This window comes from Vicia villosa, unplaced genomic scaffold (assembly GCF_029867415.1).
Source record: "Vicia villosa cultivar HV-30 ecotype Madison, WI unplaced genomic scaffold, Vvil1.0 ctg.000011F_1_1, whole genome shotgun sequence".
Classification (NCBI taxonomy): domain Eukaryota; kingdom Viridiplantae; phylum Streptophyta; class Magnoliopsida; order Fabales; family Fabaceae; genus Vicia; species Vicia villosa.
In genome coordinates, this window is record NW_026704941.1 from 2,378,889 (window position 1) to 2,394,343 (window position 15,455).

The 15,455-nt window shown below is 34.8% G+C and overlaps 1 protein-coding gene across 2 annotated transcripts; it reads right to left on the reverse strand.

The window, feature by feature from the left end:
• Window positions 1-7,561: 7,561 nt before the first annotated feature.
• On the reverse strand, window positions 7,562-14,727 carry LOC131621900 (probable phospholipid-transporting ATPase 4). Of its 2 annotated transcripts, none has more exons than XM_058892960.1 (11): window positions 14,354-14,727; window positions 11,862-13,813; window positions 11,659-11,769; window positions 11,130-11,406; window positions 10,960-11,048; window positions 10,759-10,846; window positions 10,470-10,679; window positions 9,970-10,095; window positions 8,980-9,078; window positions 8,620-8,811; window positions 7,562-8,534 (listed from the first exon to the last, which is right to left on the reverse strand). In XM_058892960.1, the coding sequence occupies exons 2-11, from the start codon at window positions 13,679-13,681 to the stop codon at window positions 7,875-7,877; spliced, it is 3,672 nt and encodes a 1,223-aa protein (XP_058748943.1). In that variant the 5' UTR covers window positions 13,682-13,813; window positions 14,354-14,727; the 3' UTR covers window positions 7,562-7,874. The 2 variants fall into 2 exon arrangements, with proteins under 2 accessions (XP_058748943.1, XP_058748944.1); XM_058892961.1 differs by having other exon boundaries at window positions 14,253-14,727.
• Window positions 14,728-15,455: the final 728 nt, after the last annotated feature.

Sequence of the window (15,455 nt, forward strand, 5' to 3'; positions counted from 1 at the left end):
GCTAAGTGAGTAAGTCCATTACTAATTATTTTATGGTTTCATAAAATAAAGAAAATAAGGAAAAAGAGTTAGAACGTGAAAAAATGAGAAGTGGAAGAGAAGAGCTGAGGAACGTAAAGAGGAACCAAAGAGGAAGAGGACCAAAGATCAAGAATTTGGCTAAGGTAAGGGGGGACTCTTCCAATTACCATCTCTTATCGTGTTATGAATGATAGGGCATGATTAGGGATATTATTTGGGTCAATTTGATCATATGTCAGAGTTAGGTTTTGGAATAATTTTAATAGAAGTTGAATAATTGATGAATACCTCTGTGAATTCTATATAGAATTGTATGTTAATTGATGTTTGTGTTGTGGGTATTGTATCAGTTGTTGTGTTGTTGTGTTCTTCCATGAACACTGAATCTAAATTATGGGTTTCCAATAATTGTATAGAAATTTAGGTTTTAATGTGTAAAACTGACATAGGATAATAGATTGATGAAATTGGATGAATACCATATGTTAATGTGTGAAAAGATGGTGTTTTAAACCTAAAATCGTAGCCTGTTATGAGTGAAAACGAGTGGAAAACGGACTGGTGCGAAATTGCATATTTTTGGAGGAATACTGGTGAAATGCGTATGAGAATTGGTGATACGCGTATGGGATGAGGCCATACGCGTATGGGTGTGTTCATACTCGTATGGAAATTCTCAGTGTAAAATTAGTTCTGTTGATTCGCGTATGGGATGGCTGATACGCGTATGGGTTTGGGCCATACGCGTATGGGAGGTGCCATACTCGTATGGGTTCTGTGTGTAAAAATTCTGTTTTGTGATTTTCTTCGAAAGTTCAATGATGCGTAACTTTTGATCCGTAACTCCGTTTTTAGTGCCGTTTCGAGTATGATGAACCTTATGAGATAACCTATGAGTTTAAATGATAAAATGAGGTGTAGCTTTCAATTAATTTTGAATTATGAATTTATTGCTTGATGAATGATGTATTGTACATATATATGATGAGATATGACAATACATGCTATGTTTTAAACATGATTCGTATGATGATTTTGTTTGATTGTGTAATGGAACTCATGATATATTTCATGCGATGATATGAGTATGATGTGAATACTTTGTTCGTTTGATGGATGATATATTGTTGACATATGTGATGAGATGTGACAATATAAGACGTGTTGAAAACATGATTATGTGATGATTGTTGAGAATTATACAATGATGATTGACTTGTTTTGGAAGATGTGAATACATGTATATTCTTACTTTTGATGATGATGATTAGTGTAATATATGTATGTTCTGTAATGATGGTAATGATGATTGATTTGTGATGAATGATGTTAATGTATATATGAACATGCTTAATAATGATGATGATGATGATGATGATGAAATGAGTATAGATGATGCTACTCATAGAATGGTGATGATGAAAGTATGTTATATATATATATATTTGCATGCATTCATAAACATTGATGAGGGCTGAATCCTAGATGATGAGAGGATTCAGTGAAGGGCAGAATTCCCATTGTGTGGAATTTATGCTGGCAGGGCCGTATCTGGATGATGATAGATCGGTCGGTGGATGATTTCCACTGGTGATGTTTGGTACCACATGCATAGAGTCAGTTGCATTCATATGCATGAATTTGATAACATGACTGAATGTATTTCCTTGTTATGTTTTGGTGTTATGTGTTTGTGTAGTGATGGATAATCTGGATATAGATGAGTTGGGTGAATAATATACCTATTGATGTACGGTTATTTATAATGCAATAATATTTGTTAATTGCGAATGAGACTCACCCTTACACTATATTTTTCAGATTGAGGATAGCGGCTCCGACTCGGTGAGGATTAGCTCATGAGTCGATATGTTGTTTAGCGTCGGGTCATGCTCTGATAGGTGTAACACTGGGGGAAACGCTGTTTTTGAGTTTATGATAATAACTCATTTTTGTTTAATTTATTTGAGGATTAATACATCGATGACGTGATGTAATTTGATGATGTTATTCCGCTGTGTCAACATGATATATTATGAAGTATGAGTTATAATGAAATGTTCCTTAGTGAATGCATGACATATGACCGATGTTGTTTATTTTATTTATGAATTGTGACACTCTTGTGCATGTTACTCTGATTTATGTAATTAATTGCCGCGGAGTTTAGAAGGGTGTTACATGCTTAATTCGATTCACACATAATATTATTGATTAAATTCGATCAGTTTATGTTTCTTGATCTGTTTCGTGATTTAACGTTGCTTCATCGTTAACTCGCGTATGTCAAAACATGTTTGCTTAATTCATGAGTGCTGAATCCGTTTGCTTAATTCGGATAATAGGAATATAAACCGTATAGTATCAATCTCGCTTGTTTATTGTTTCTGTAATCGAATAGGGGATAGAATTCGCTTGGGGATTAGATTTATAATTACCGATGATAAGTGGGGAACCCGAACAGTAGAACAGCTTATTTTATAATCACTTTTCAAAATCACTTATTTGCTCTTTTTGTTAAATCGAACCTTAAACCAAACCTCCCCTAATTTCGAATTTGCTTTTAGTTAATAATACCAAGAATCCTTGCGATACGACTCGAGCCATTATCGCTGTACTGCTTTTATACAAAACAACTCGTTTTTGATCCGCGCGCGACAGCGGATCAGTAGTTCAATGCATGGTTGCATCTAGCGGGTCTCATGCCCATCCACGTGTATATGATTCAAAGCATGGCCACGTCTAGCCTGTCCCATGTCTCATAACTATGATAATGATTCAAAGCATAAACAAATCTCTTTGTTCTCATGTGAAATCATCACATGAAAAATTTAAAGCATAACTGCACCTAGTCAGTCTCATGCCTCACAACTACGAATTTCTACGGACGGTTGAACCAAGTCGGATCAACATTCCGATCTTATGAATGCAATTTAAAGATCTACTTTATGAGTTCGAGCCAAAATGTTATCAGCACAAACACATTTTAATTATTTTTGCATCTAGCCAGACCATTATCTTACCAATAAAACATGTACTTCTTAATGTTGTATGCTCACAAATAAAGCATCCAAATATGGCCTCATGAAGAACTTAAGGTTATTTACAATTTAAGAAAATATTGTTTATAACTCGTTATAGCAAACAAAATGTATAAATTGCAGGGGTCAAAATCCAACCCTGACGCTCCTCTACTCTCAGCCATCTGGAATTCACGATTAAAAGGAGCCCAATATGAAACCAAAAGCATAAACATGGAATAGGTAATGGCATAAATAAATATTGTTTACAAACCAAGGCTCAAAATCCCATGAAAATCTTACATAAATAAAGCAAAACTAAAAGAGAAAGGGGAACAAAAATATCTTCAAACATCAGATCCCAAATTCAATACACCTGACCATCTCCAACTTTCCCTCCAAGGACGGCTTGGAAAGGTTCCAATTGGTTGTGTTGGGTGAGAATATGGGCACAAAGAGGTCTAGAAATGGGGGTTGGAAATACTTATTCCCTAAAAGACAATTCATAAATATTTTAGGTCCGATAAATGAAATCATATATTTTAAGAAATGCGGAAACAAAACATAACACTAAGAGGGTTTGGAAGCATCTTAATGAATTAAACCAAGTAAAATATTGCATGATATAACTAAGGACTTGATTGCTTCTGATTCAATTCAAATACAAAACAAAAAATGTTGTCTTAAACAAAGCAATTTAAAAAAAAAAATTACAGAGATGTTCTTTCAAGACATAATTAATTTGATGATAATCCAATATGATTGATACATCGTAGACCTAAGCTCACACATTAAATATCTATAAGCACTGAATAGTCTAAATGACATTCAAACGATGAAATACTGCACTAACGCAATATCGATATTAATGAATGCTAAAAAATTAAAGGAGGTAAGGGAAGAAGGAAAAGATACACAGAGATATATAGCGTGCGTCCTCGCTTTGCCTACTTCACATTTCAATGGTGTTAAAGAACCATTGGGAAATAATCATGATCTTTCACTATTTTGATAAGTTTGATACAAGCATTTTGATTACAACGAACTATCACATGATAATTCTCTCTATTGATGCAGACACTCAAACTGCTAACAAAAACAAGATCCCCATAAATCTTGATCCAATAACCTTGTTATCCAAAATAACCTGCTCCAAGAATTCGGTGTAAGAATCCACTTAATCCCACCAATTTCCCGTTTGAGCAATTGATATTAGATAAGTGTTGATTAGACAAACCCTAACTTTGTATTCCACCAGCTTCTCCACAATCTCACCAAAGTTGGACATATTCTAACTCCGCCTTACGAACTATATGTACTAGACTTCGCCAAAGTCTTCCATGGAGTATACTGAAACTCTCTTCTTGATAGATACAAATAAAGACCAAACTGCATTCAAAAAAAGATACTTGCACCTGTTATAAACAACAAACATCATACAAAAATATTAGATACCCTAATGTACCACTAGTCTCCAACAACACTCAATATTTAGAGATGAAGGTCCACAACAATAGAGAATGACTAAGGATGAAGATGATGAATAGTGTCAGTGAATCTCACAAACACTCTAATTCACAAGTAGTTAGTCAAGGAATTAGATGTAGGTGAAAGAAGAACACACACAAGGTTATCTCTAATTTCTTGATGAACATGTCTTGGTTCTTAATTGATATCATGAGTTTGATAAATCATGAAAAAACTACAAGATTAATCAACTCACTTTCTCTAATTCATTCAAAACAATAACAAATTGCACAAGAATAAAATACAACAAAAAGAAGTGAGTTTGACATAGATTAACACTCAAGAGGTTATTTTTTAGAAGAAGAGAAAGATTAAATGTGCTAGGAATAGACACACTAAAGAAGAGAAGACAAATTGATATTTTGTCTTTATGGGTTTCACCCACATATTTTCACTCACTTATTGTTGGATCAAATAAACAATTACTTAAATCTAATATGAAAAATTGAATTTGTGAAGTTATGATTCGAGTAAAGAGGAAAACATGATTCAAATCACAAGATATCACGATTCAAGTCAGTTAAACATTTGATTTGATTCAATTTGAGTAGAGCCCAAGTTTAGCTTCATGGAGACATTTGATTCGAGCCAGGATTATCACTTGATTCGACTCACATGAGGCTATGATTTGAATTAGGTTCATTTTGTGATTCGAATAAATTAATCCAACGAAAAATACCAATTTTCACAAGGTTCCTGATTCAAATCATACTTAACACTTTATTGTAATATAATCACTCAACATCTTGATCTAAGAGTTCTAACTTATGATTCAAAATGGATCAAATAGTCTAATTTTATTAAGTAATGAAGGTTCTTAATAGTACAATACTAAAATAGCCAAAGAAAAAACAATACAACTCAAATACGAATAAAGTACACACACGAATATTGAATGATAAGCAAATTATAAATACGCGAACAAACTATAACATATACACTTAAATTGGCAAAAACATCAAAACAAGTAAATGTTACCATACGATAATGTGATTGCAATTTCAATCTCCCCCCTTTTTTATTCTTGATCAATTATTCTGAGTGTTATTCGGAACTTGACGATGAAATGATTTCAGTTAATTTCCTTAGCATTCTATAGATAAGAATCTGGTGAATTTCCTTAGTGCTTTACAAATGGGCGTACAACACTTCACTTGAGTTGTAAAGTCCCCCTGTATTAAACACTTAATGCACATGAATATCAATAATATCTCGACACCTTCACCCCATTTAACAAATATTAAAAAGAGATAGAGAAAAAAACTGCAAACAACTGAATTCATGATAATACTTATAAGCGGTAAATATGTCATGTTTCTTGCTTGTTTTTCCTTTGATTTCATGTGTGTTTTCACCGTTCTAGTTCGTTTTTATGTGTATTTGTCTCCTATGTTCGTTTTTAGGGAATAAGAAGTCAATGGAGCGAATCGGGACCAAAAAAGGCTGAAGATCGCACACAAAAAAACTTCTCCAGTACAAATTTCTCAGGTACAACAAGACCAAGTTGTGTCTTATGACATTGATCGTGTTTCCCCCTCAGAGGCACGTCCATAGAAGCAATTAGAGGCTAATATGGCCCACCTATATCAGGCCTAAGCAAACAATTAGGATAAATTCAAAGAAAACCAGATTATCCTAAGCAAAATGGCTGAGAGATTAAGTTCTTGGTGATTTTAGAAACCAACAATAGATTGTGTAAGGTGAGAGATGCCCGTCAAGTAAAATGGACATAAAAGTCATGCCCGACCCGCCAAGATGGCAGATTGGCGGGCGGCGGGCTTACCTGCCTATTTTTATTTATATTTTTTAATAGATTAATAGGTTTTTTTACCTTTTAATTAAACTTTTCACTTATTTTTTAAAACAATTTTTTATAAAAGCAACTTTTTAACAAATTTACTTAAAAAAATATTACATATATTTTTAAATAAATGTATAAAATAAACCATCAAGAATTGCAATTACTAGAATTAACTAAAAAAAGAGTGAGTTTTGGAGGAGGGGCGGGCTTTGGCGGGGCGGGTATGGCGGGCGGCGGGTTTTGGCGGAGCGGGCTTTGGCGAACGGCAGTCCTAAAATCCCAACTCAATCCGCTATTTCTTGGCGGGTGCGTGGGCCGGGCCGCTGGACCACGGCCCATTTTGCCACCCCTAGGTGAGAGTGGTGTCTGGTTTGAGTGAAGAGTGAAAAGTTGGTTAACCAACAAAAGTAATGAGTAAACAATTTCCACTTCCAAGCATTATTTGATCTATTCTAGTCATAGAAAATTAGAAATGCTTTTTAAAAAATTCTCAGCACTGAGTTACATATTGATGAGTAGCACTTAAGTTAGTATACCGTTGAGATGTTGCAATTGAGAGTTGTTATCTTCACTACCAATGAGGTAGGTTTAAGGTTGCTTTGAATGAAATTGAAGAACGGGTAATGAGGTGTCTCACTTGTCTAATGACAGCTTATTCCTTTCCTCAAATAAAGTATATGATCTTCTTGTCAAGACAACTATGAGTGGGGCTAAAAGTCTAATCAAGATTGAGTTTCATTGTGCAGTGATCTTCATCTGTAAGGTCATGTAAGATTATTGTTGACTATGGTTTAAGTTGTTGATGTCAGAAAAGCTTTCTTCAATTAATTTCTTTAATAAATTTAGAGCCGAGAGGAAGAATACGCTTCAGATTATCATGATTAAGGTACGTCAAAATTTCGTGTGTATTTTTCTCTTCATCAACATGCAAAGGTGTTCAAGACTATGAATGTTTTCAAGATACTTGTTGATTTAGTGTTAGTGGTTCATATCAAGACTATGAATGTTTTCAAGATACTTGTTGATTTAGTGTTAGTGGTTCATATTTTACAACAGAAAATGCAAGCGAACACTAAACGAACAAAGAATACTTATTAAAATCCTTCCATTCCCTCATAAATGACAGAAATACTTAAACAGAAAATGACAGACTAACCCATCCATTCCCTCTCACTTCTCTTCCAAAAACATATAACACAAATTCGTAGTTAGTAGTTACACTATACCTGTTTTCGTTTCTTCAATGTTGCTTGAATTGTAACCATCTGTTGATATATGTAAATTACACTTTGATTGTTCATAAATGACTAATGTGGTGAGCTCTTCTACTTAAATATGTTACAATGGCTCACGTGCTTTTTTTCCTTAAAGAAAGGGACTTCAATGCACCCCTAAAGCAAACAACACAAGCATGAAAAAAGAATTTGAATGAGGCTAGAACCCAAAAAAAACAACCCGCAAACCCTACAAAGATAGAAACCTATTAAATAATCATTTTGTAACGGTCATGATGGCGACGCCCCCGTGGAAGATTGCTTCTTCTGCAGCCTCCCTCTCAGCTGCCTGATCTTTGCTTCCACTCTTGCAGAGAATCCAATCTTTGTTTCTTGTCTTGCTTTAGACCGCTCCCTCGTCCACATGTGTTGATCTTCAATGTCCTTCTTGTAGTACTTGATTTCTTGGATAATGTGATGATCCATGGGATTAAAACACCTTTGAAATGATATGTGAGCAAGATAAGGAAGATTGCACGCAACTGTTACTAAAATGGTTGCTGTCCAATAAATAGGAGCAGGAGCAAGCACTTCAACTAATATTTGGTACGCGGAGTGGGAATGTTGTGGAGGAAGCAAGCCATATAAAAAGAGAAAGAGATACCAACTGGCAATGCTTCCCCATACAAAGAGGTGTTGTATCCATGTAAAATGGCTCATTGTCAAGGCAATCTGGCAGTTGACAGCCCAGATGATGCTGGTGAACATTACAGTACCAACAGTAGCCATGTCTGCAGTCTGGCCATTCAGGCGGAATGATTGGTCATAGAAGATGAAGATAACAAGGAAGAAGATGACAAGCGAGGAGTACAGACCATTCCCCATCCATCCCAGTATTCTATACCAGTCAAAGAACAAATTTTTGGGTCCTTGCTGATATAGTGCAGGAAACTGCATAGAACTAGTGCGTCAGAGGTTGAGTTATCTAAATATGGATGAAAATATGAAACCCCTAAGGTATTTCAAGAGAACAAACCTGTAAGCAAACTTCTGATGGAACATCTTGTTCAAAAACTCCAAGTGAAATTACAGGCAACGATGTAAGGACTACGTTAAACAATATCATGTACCAGTCATCATAAACCGATTGACCAGAGAAGCCCGCAAAGGCCTCAAAATAGAATATGGTGAGGCCAAATGCTATATTTTTGTAGAAGAAATAACATATCTGGAATGCAAAAAAAAAAAATTAGAAGGGAAATATAGGATAAAAGATGCAGAATGCAAAAAAATGTTACATGCATTTCTGTCCCTGCACAGGATGGGCAGCACAAACATGGAAGACATTCAAAATCTGAGAATAACAATCAAGATTCAAGATGAATATACCAATTACCATTTGTGCAATTCTCTTGTAACACCAGTGTCCGTGGACTACCAGAAGCCGCTCCAAAAACCGAAATTGAGCAATGGAAAAGTCACTAGCCATCACTGCCTGAAAAGAATTTGCCGGCTTAACTTCCACATATGTGACATGCTTCCACATAGGAAAATACATGTGATTTCTTGAGTTTAGAGATGATAATAAAAATTAACAAGTTGTTAATTAAATCATTCTTCATGATTGATAAAGTGACCATGAACTTCAATCAACCAGTTAGTCTATTAAAATTTGCACTATTTCACATAAACAGAAGCATGCAAATTTAAACAATGATCAGCTGACAATTTCGAAGTAACCCACATTCAAGGCAAAAACTATGAGTCGGACCGAACAAGCTAGAAGATATTCCATTAAACATATGATAAATCACCGTCAAAATTAATAACATAAACAGTCTTCTTTTAACATTCATGACTTCATGTAATAGTGCCTCCAAAAAGAGCACTCGTAATGGACAGCAGATAAGTTGCACAATAGTGCTGTCAATATTAAATCAGAAATAAGTAAATGCTAAATTTAAACCGGATGCTTCATATATAGTTATATGCAGTAAAAGAATATAAGGAAGTCAGAACTTAGAACAATAAAAAAAGAGAAGCTTCAACTTTTCTGCTTTTATCATTTTATAAAAAGATTAAGGTATACTATGAAAGTAAAACAAATGCACTTCTCTATTACAATGTCAGTACCGATAACAAGAACATCACCAAAAAGGCGTACAAGAAATCTGCTCCAGCATCCAAACATGTAAATATGATAGATTTCCCTGTCACTATCCCCATTCATTTTTTTAAAAATTCTTATGGAAAATATGAAACCAAAATTTGGTTTGTTTTATAACTATGACGTAAGTATATGGAGTTGCAACTAGAAAACATAGATGTTAAAACCCACCATTTGCAGTTGTGTTTCATAATTATGTTTTAAGAGCTTGATACTGACCTGCATACCTTCAACCCCACTGATTCCCACACCAATGTCAGCTTCTTGAATCATGCCGACATCATTTGCACCATCACCTATTGCTAAAGTGGTCTTCCCAGTTCCTTCTTTCACTAACCTTGTTACCTGTTGCCAAAATATTGAGGGATGAAAACACGAACAAACAGTAACATCAACATAGAGCCATGAATGCAGTAGTGTACAATTGTTACTCCAATAATTGTGTAAGTAAATAGTAGTAGTAGGGTCGTTAAACTCTCGAGTTGAAATGTTGAATTATTGCTATTTTATGACAATTACTTCATCTATATGTCATATATAGGTTTTTTCAATATGGGGTAAACTTTTACAAATCGAATCTACGGAGACTACACGAGTTTACCTAGACTCTCAAGTTTGACAGCTTAGATAAGAAACATCGTTTATAGTGATCAACTAATGAAATGTAGTACAAAATTATTAAATAGAAAGCAGAATGATACAAAGAAAAATGGTCCTACCAAGGCCTTTTGCTTGGGAGATACACGACAGCAAATAACAGACGCACAATCAACAGCTAATGCCAAAAACTGGTGTTTGATATCATCTTCTAAAGCATATGTTAGAGTTTTTCCGTCAATAATTAATGCATGCGCAGCATGTGGGTCCTTCTCCAGCTTCATCAATTGTGAGGCATTGGTGATTTGAGTCAGGATGTTGCCTTTGATTACCTGAGAGGTATGCCTAACATTAGATGAAATCCATGTCTAAATAGTAAAAAATTCTACTCAATCTTAGTGAAATGAATACCTCTTTCCCATCATTGATTACTGAATCTAAATTTGCAGTAGAGATACATATTTGCTTCATACCTTGTCGAAGCAAACTACACGAATACCTGCACCGTTGAAAAACAAACAATTATCAAACTCATTTAAATTTAGTAACTTCAAGCTTAAAATTGAAAATGCAGATAGAATTATGAAGTTAAATAATTTGCAGTAGGCATACCCAATATTGATTGCCGTTTCCATCTTATCCCCAGTCAAGACCCAGATCTTTAGACCGGCTTGAGCAAGTTTATCAATGCATTGCGGCACCTAAGAAAGAAAAAACATTGAACATGATAAATTATAGGAAAGCAGCACTATAGATAGACCATAAATAATGATAAAGCCTACCCCTTTCTGCAGCTTGTCTTCCACACCAGTAGCCCCAACAAGAATCAACTCTCTTTCCATACTATCTGATAGCCTCTCAAGCATTGCCTCTCTGTCAGGCCCAACAGTTGTCTTGGCTTTCTGAAACTCAATGTTCCAATCAGAATATTCTTGTTCATCAAGATTTCTGTAAGCCAGGGCTAGTGTTCTCAAACCCACTTCTCCATATTCATTCAAATGTCTAGAAGTAGCCTCCAAATACTTCTTTCCATTCTTAGATAATCGATCAAATATGATACTGCACAACCAGAAAATAATAAGTTTAGAGAGGAAAGCCAAAAGTCTCTCTATAACAACTTTTGTATTAATGCAAGCTCTTCTTTGGAAGCAGAGAGTTTCTGTAATTATATAGACTATAAGTATAATATAAACACCACAAGTTTGAAGAGGATTTTAGTTTTGCTGTTGAAACCAGCACAAGGTCTTACTTGATCATTAACCTCATACACTCAGCTGACAGAATAGAAAGAAATCACATTATTAGGCTAACCTGTCAGCTCCTTTGCATAAAAGAATAATGCTTCCCTCCTCATCACGTACAATCACTGACATACGCTTTCTTTTGCTACTAAAATCCAGCAGATTCAATATTTTATACTCTCTGTATAATTCAACCAAAACACAAAAATAAACAAACATGCCAATAAAAAAGCCAAGAAAGTCAAAGTAACAGTTCATGAATGTCCACCCCACCTTTCAACCACATGTCCTGAAGCAGAAATTATTTCGCGCACAGCAACACTCGATTGGGTTCTCCTATAAAATTCAAAACCAAACTCTCTAGCAGCTATAAGAAAAGCCCCTTCATCAGGTGATTCAGCTTCATAAGTACAACTGTCACTCTCCTCATTAACCTCAGGAATGGCAGTATGGCAAACTGCCAGTATCCGGAAAAATAACGAAATGACGTGAGCATTGGGATCTTCCAACCAATTTCCATTCATGAGGCGGCTGTCAACAAAACCAAATCCCTTTATGGTAGGCCTTCGATTCTCACCACCCTTAGAAGTAACAACTGGCTCAAGTTCAATTTCTTCAGCTCTTCTAACATTTTCCCGCGGCACTTTACTCTTCTTATGCATGGGGAAATTAGAGAGATCCATATCTTCCTCCTCAAGATCAGAAGCCATCTGCTTTGCTGCAGCTAGTTCAACTTCACTGGAACGTACACCATAGGAAGTACCAGCAATGGAGCACTTCAAAAAGTCCATCTGATTGCAGGTTAAAGTGCCCGTTTTATCAGAGAGGATGGTGTCTACCTGACCCAACTCTTCATTCAAATTTGATGTTCGTGCTTCAGCAGGAGTCCCAGTTTCTTCATCATACATTTGAAGGTCTTGGTTAATGAAGGTGGCCTGTAATACCTTCACAATCTCAATTGAAACATAAAGAGAGATGGGTATCAAATATCCATAGAGAATAAGTGCAGTGATCAGATGGCTCATCCCAGCCAATCCAATTTTCGCAGGATCATACTGATATTCAATATTGTCAGGCCGTAAATACCACCACTCTGTGGTCTGGTACTTCGTCTTAGCAACAAATCCTATTGAACTAATAAAGGATATCAATATAAGGACAGTGAAAAGAGTGTATATGATATAATCCATCTTTTTCTCTATTGTGCTTCTTTTTGAAGGGGATTTTGTAGAATTCTGCATGACTTTGCTGTCGTGGCCAGTGAAAATGACCACCCCATAGACATAATCAGTGTTCCTAAGCTTTGAATCTCGGAGGAGAATATGACCAGGATCAAGAGGATAAACCTGGCGTTCATATTCAAAATTCCCAACAAAAGTGTACAGATTGGGATTCGGGTCTTCACAACGAATTGTTCCGGAGAAATCCTTAAAAGCTCCATCATTATCAAGGGACAAGGTAGCCTCCAAAGATCTTTTCACCTTCAAGTTGGTCTCTCCGTCTAAATTCATAGTCTCCACATAGCATATCCCATCCTCATAACTTGAAGACAATAGAAGCAAGTCAGCTGGAAAAAACTGATCCTTTTCTACTTTTACTATATCTCCCACCATAATTTTCTGCCATGACCTAAGACCAAAAACTCCATTGCCTCTATGGAGACTAGCTTTCCGGCGATTAACCTTGACATCTTGAAGGAACCTGCGTGAATCCTCCAACGCTTCCTTTGCCATACTAAGCCCCACAACAAAGGCCAAAGGAGCAATCATGCTCACCGATGTAAAAGGTGACATTGGAGATGCCGAGAGGCAAGCAGCCAAAAGGAAGTATATATTAGCAACCCTTCGAAACTGTTCAAACAGTGCCTTAGGTAAAAACATGATAGCATTGTATTTAGTCGTCGATATATTATTCTTGCAGTAAAATAGATCCTTCTTTTCATGTACTTGAGGCTGGTTGCAATACACGGTTCTCGAGTAACCAGGACCTTGAAGTGGATGAGGCACCTCCTCAGCCGTAGTCGGCCGAAGACAACCAAATGTATAAAAATTACTCCGACGGAGCCTAGCCCTAATCCTCCTCCCCCGTGGCATCTTAGCTCCAGATATCAGCTCTAGATAGTTACTTTACAGCTCACACAACCTTCTACCAAGAAAAGAAACGTAAATATTGCCTCTAGGAAAAATCAAACGCCCCTTTAATCACCAACTTGTTTTCTCTAAAACCTGACCAAAAAATAAAACACAAACGGAAATCATTAACTGCAGACAGTACATAAACACCATAAATCATTTAATGCATACTAATGAACACAAAATCAGTAAAATGTCAGATTGAACAAAACCCAATAAATCTAAATTTAAACAAAAAAAAAACTGAAAAACATCGGAACAATAATTCAAAGTTCATCATAAAAAAAATTAAAACTGAAAATGAAGAGAAAATCAAAGCTAAACAGAGATCGATCTTCTGATCCAGTGTTTCATTTCAGAAGTCACAACTGAAAAATCATCAAATTGAGAAGAAAAAAAAAACAAACTCACACATATCAAGAACTCAAAACAGCTTAAAGAAACAAACATCTTCAGTGCATAATTTCCAATTTTGAATAAGCTAAATCAATTCAACAAACATAAATGCAGATTCAAAATCGAAGACTGAAACCTTGAAATTCAACTGAAAACGACAACGATAATTCTGAGAGGCGAGATTATCAAAGAGAATGTAGTAGGAAGAAAAACGATAAATAGAAGAAAAATTGGAACCTGAGAGGAAAAAGAGTAGCGTCGACCAAGTGAAGAACGGCGAGAAATAGAAAACGACGATAGAAGAAGCTTGAAAATGTGATTTGCAGATTCAGAAAGAAGACAAAGTCTAGAGAGAGAAATTCTGTAGAGAGAGAGAGTGAAAGAGAAAGGGGGCGCGTGGAGTTAAGCGCGAGTGTGAACTGTGTCACTTTCCTTCATCATGAGTTCGAAGCAATTCCCAGAAATTTCCGCTACTCGTTCTTTCTTTTTTTTTCTTTTTTCTCTTGTAACTGAATAGTAGAATATTTTTTTGCAGATTTTTCGTAGAGAAATTTTGTGATTCTTTGTTGTATTTGTTTAGTTAGGTTAGGTGCATTTGTTTTGAAAGTTCTTAGTGTTTTTTTAAGGAAAATATTGTAACACGGTTTTTCTAGCTGGATTAGAGTTTCATTTCGCCGGTCAATGCCAATTGGCATAAAAACAAAAATGTTGTTTCAAATATTTCATTTTTAAAAAAATATCTAACTTTTTTATTAGTTCTCTTTTTAAGTAATATAAAACAGATTTAGTTATAATTTTAGTTTTATTTTATTAGATTTTCAAAATTGATCTTTTTATTTTCAAAAATTTAAATAGTTTTAATCTTATTATATTTTTGAATTAAAATTAATAATTATTTATTTATTTTTAAAAAGTTTATTACTATAAAATAATAGAATAAATTATCATACATAAATTTATTGGGATAGTAACTCATTAATTTTTTATGTAAAAAATCTGATAAAGATTCAAACTGTTTGAATTCAAAATAAAGGGATTAATTTTGTAAATTATATAAAATTATATATCTATAAAATATATATTAAATTTGGTTATGTCAGTCTTGTTAAACTAAATGATTAAGTAGATTAATTTTGTGAATTATATAAAATTAAGAACTAAAACTCTAATTTAATTTATAAAGTATAAATTATATTTTGTTATCTTAATCTTGTTGAATTAGATTAGTTGATAGTTGTAGACGGACATTGATTCAAGAACACAAGATTGTATTAAATTCAAAAATACAATTTGAAACTGCAACATTCCATTTTTTAAAAGATAAAATTCAAATTTAATT

Excerpts from the sequence above, each read along its gene's own strand:
- LOC131621900 (XM_058892960.1), bottom strand. The coding sequence starts at position 13,681 with ATGCCACGGGGGAGGAGGATTAGGGCTAGGCTCCGTCGGAGTAATTTT. Across the intron at positions 11,407-11,658 it reads TTATGCAAAGGAGCTGACAG|TATCATATTTGATCGATTAT; the intron begins GTTAGCCTAATA and ends CTGGTTGTGCAG. Across the intron at positions 10,680-10,758 it reads TAATCAATGATGGGAAAGAG|GTAATCAAAGGCAACATCCT; the intron begins GTATTCATTTCA and ends CATACCTCTCAG.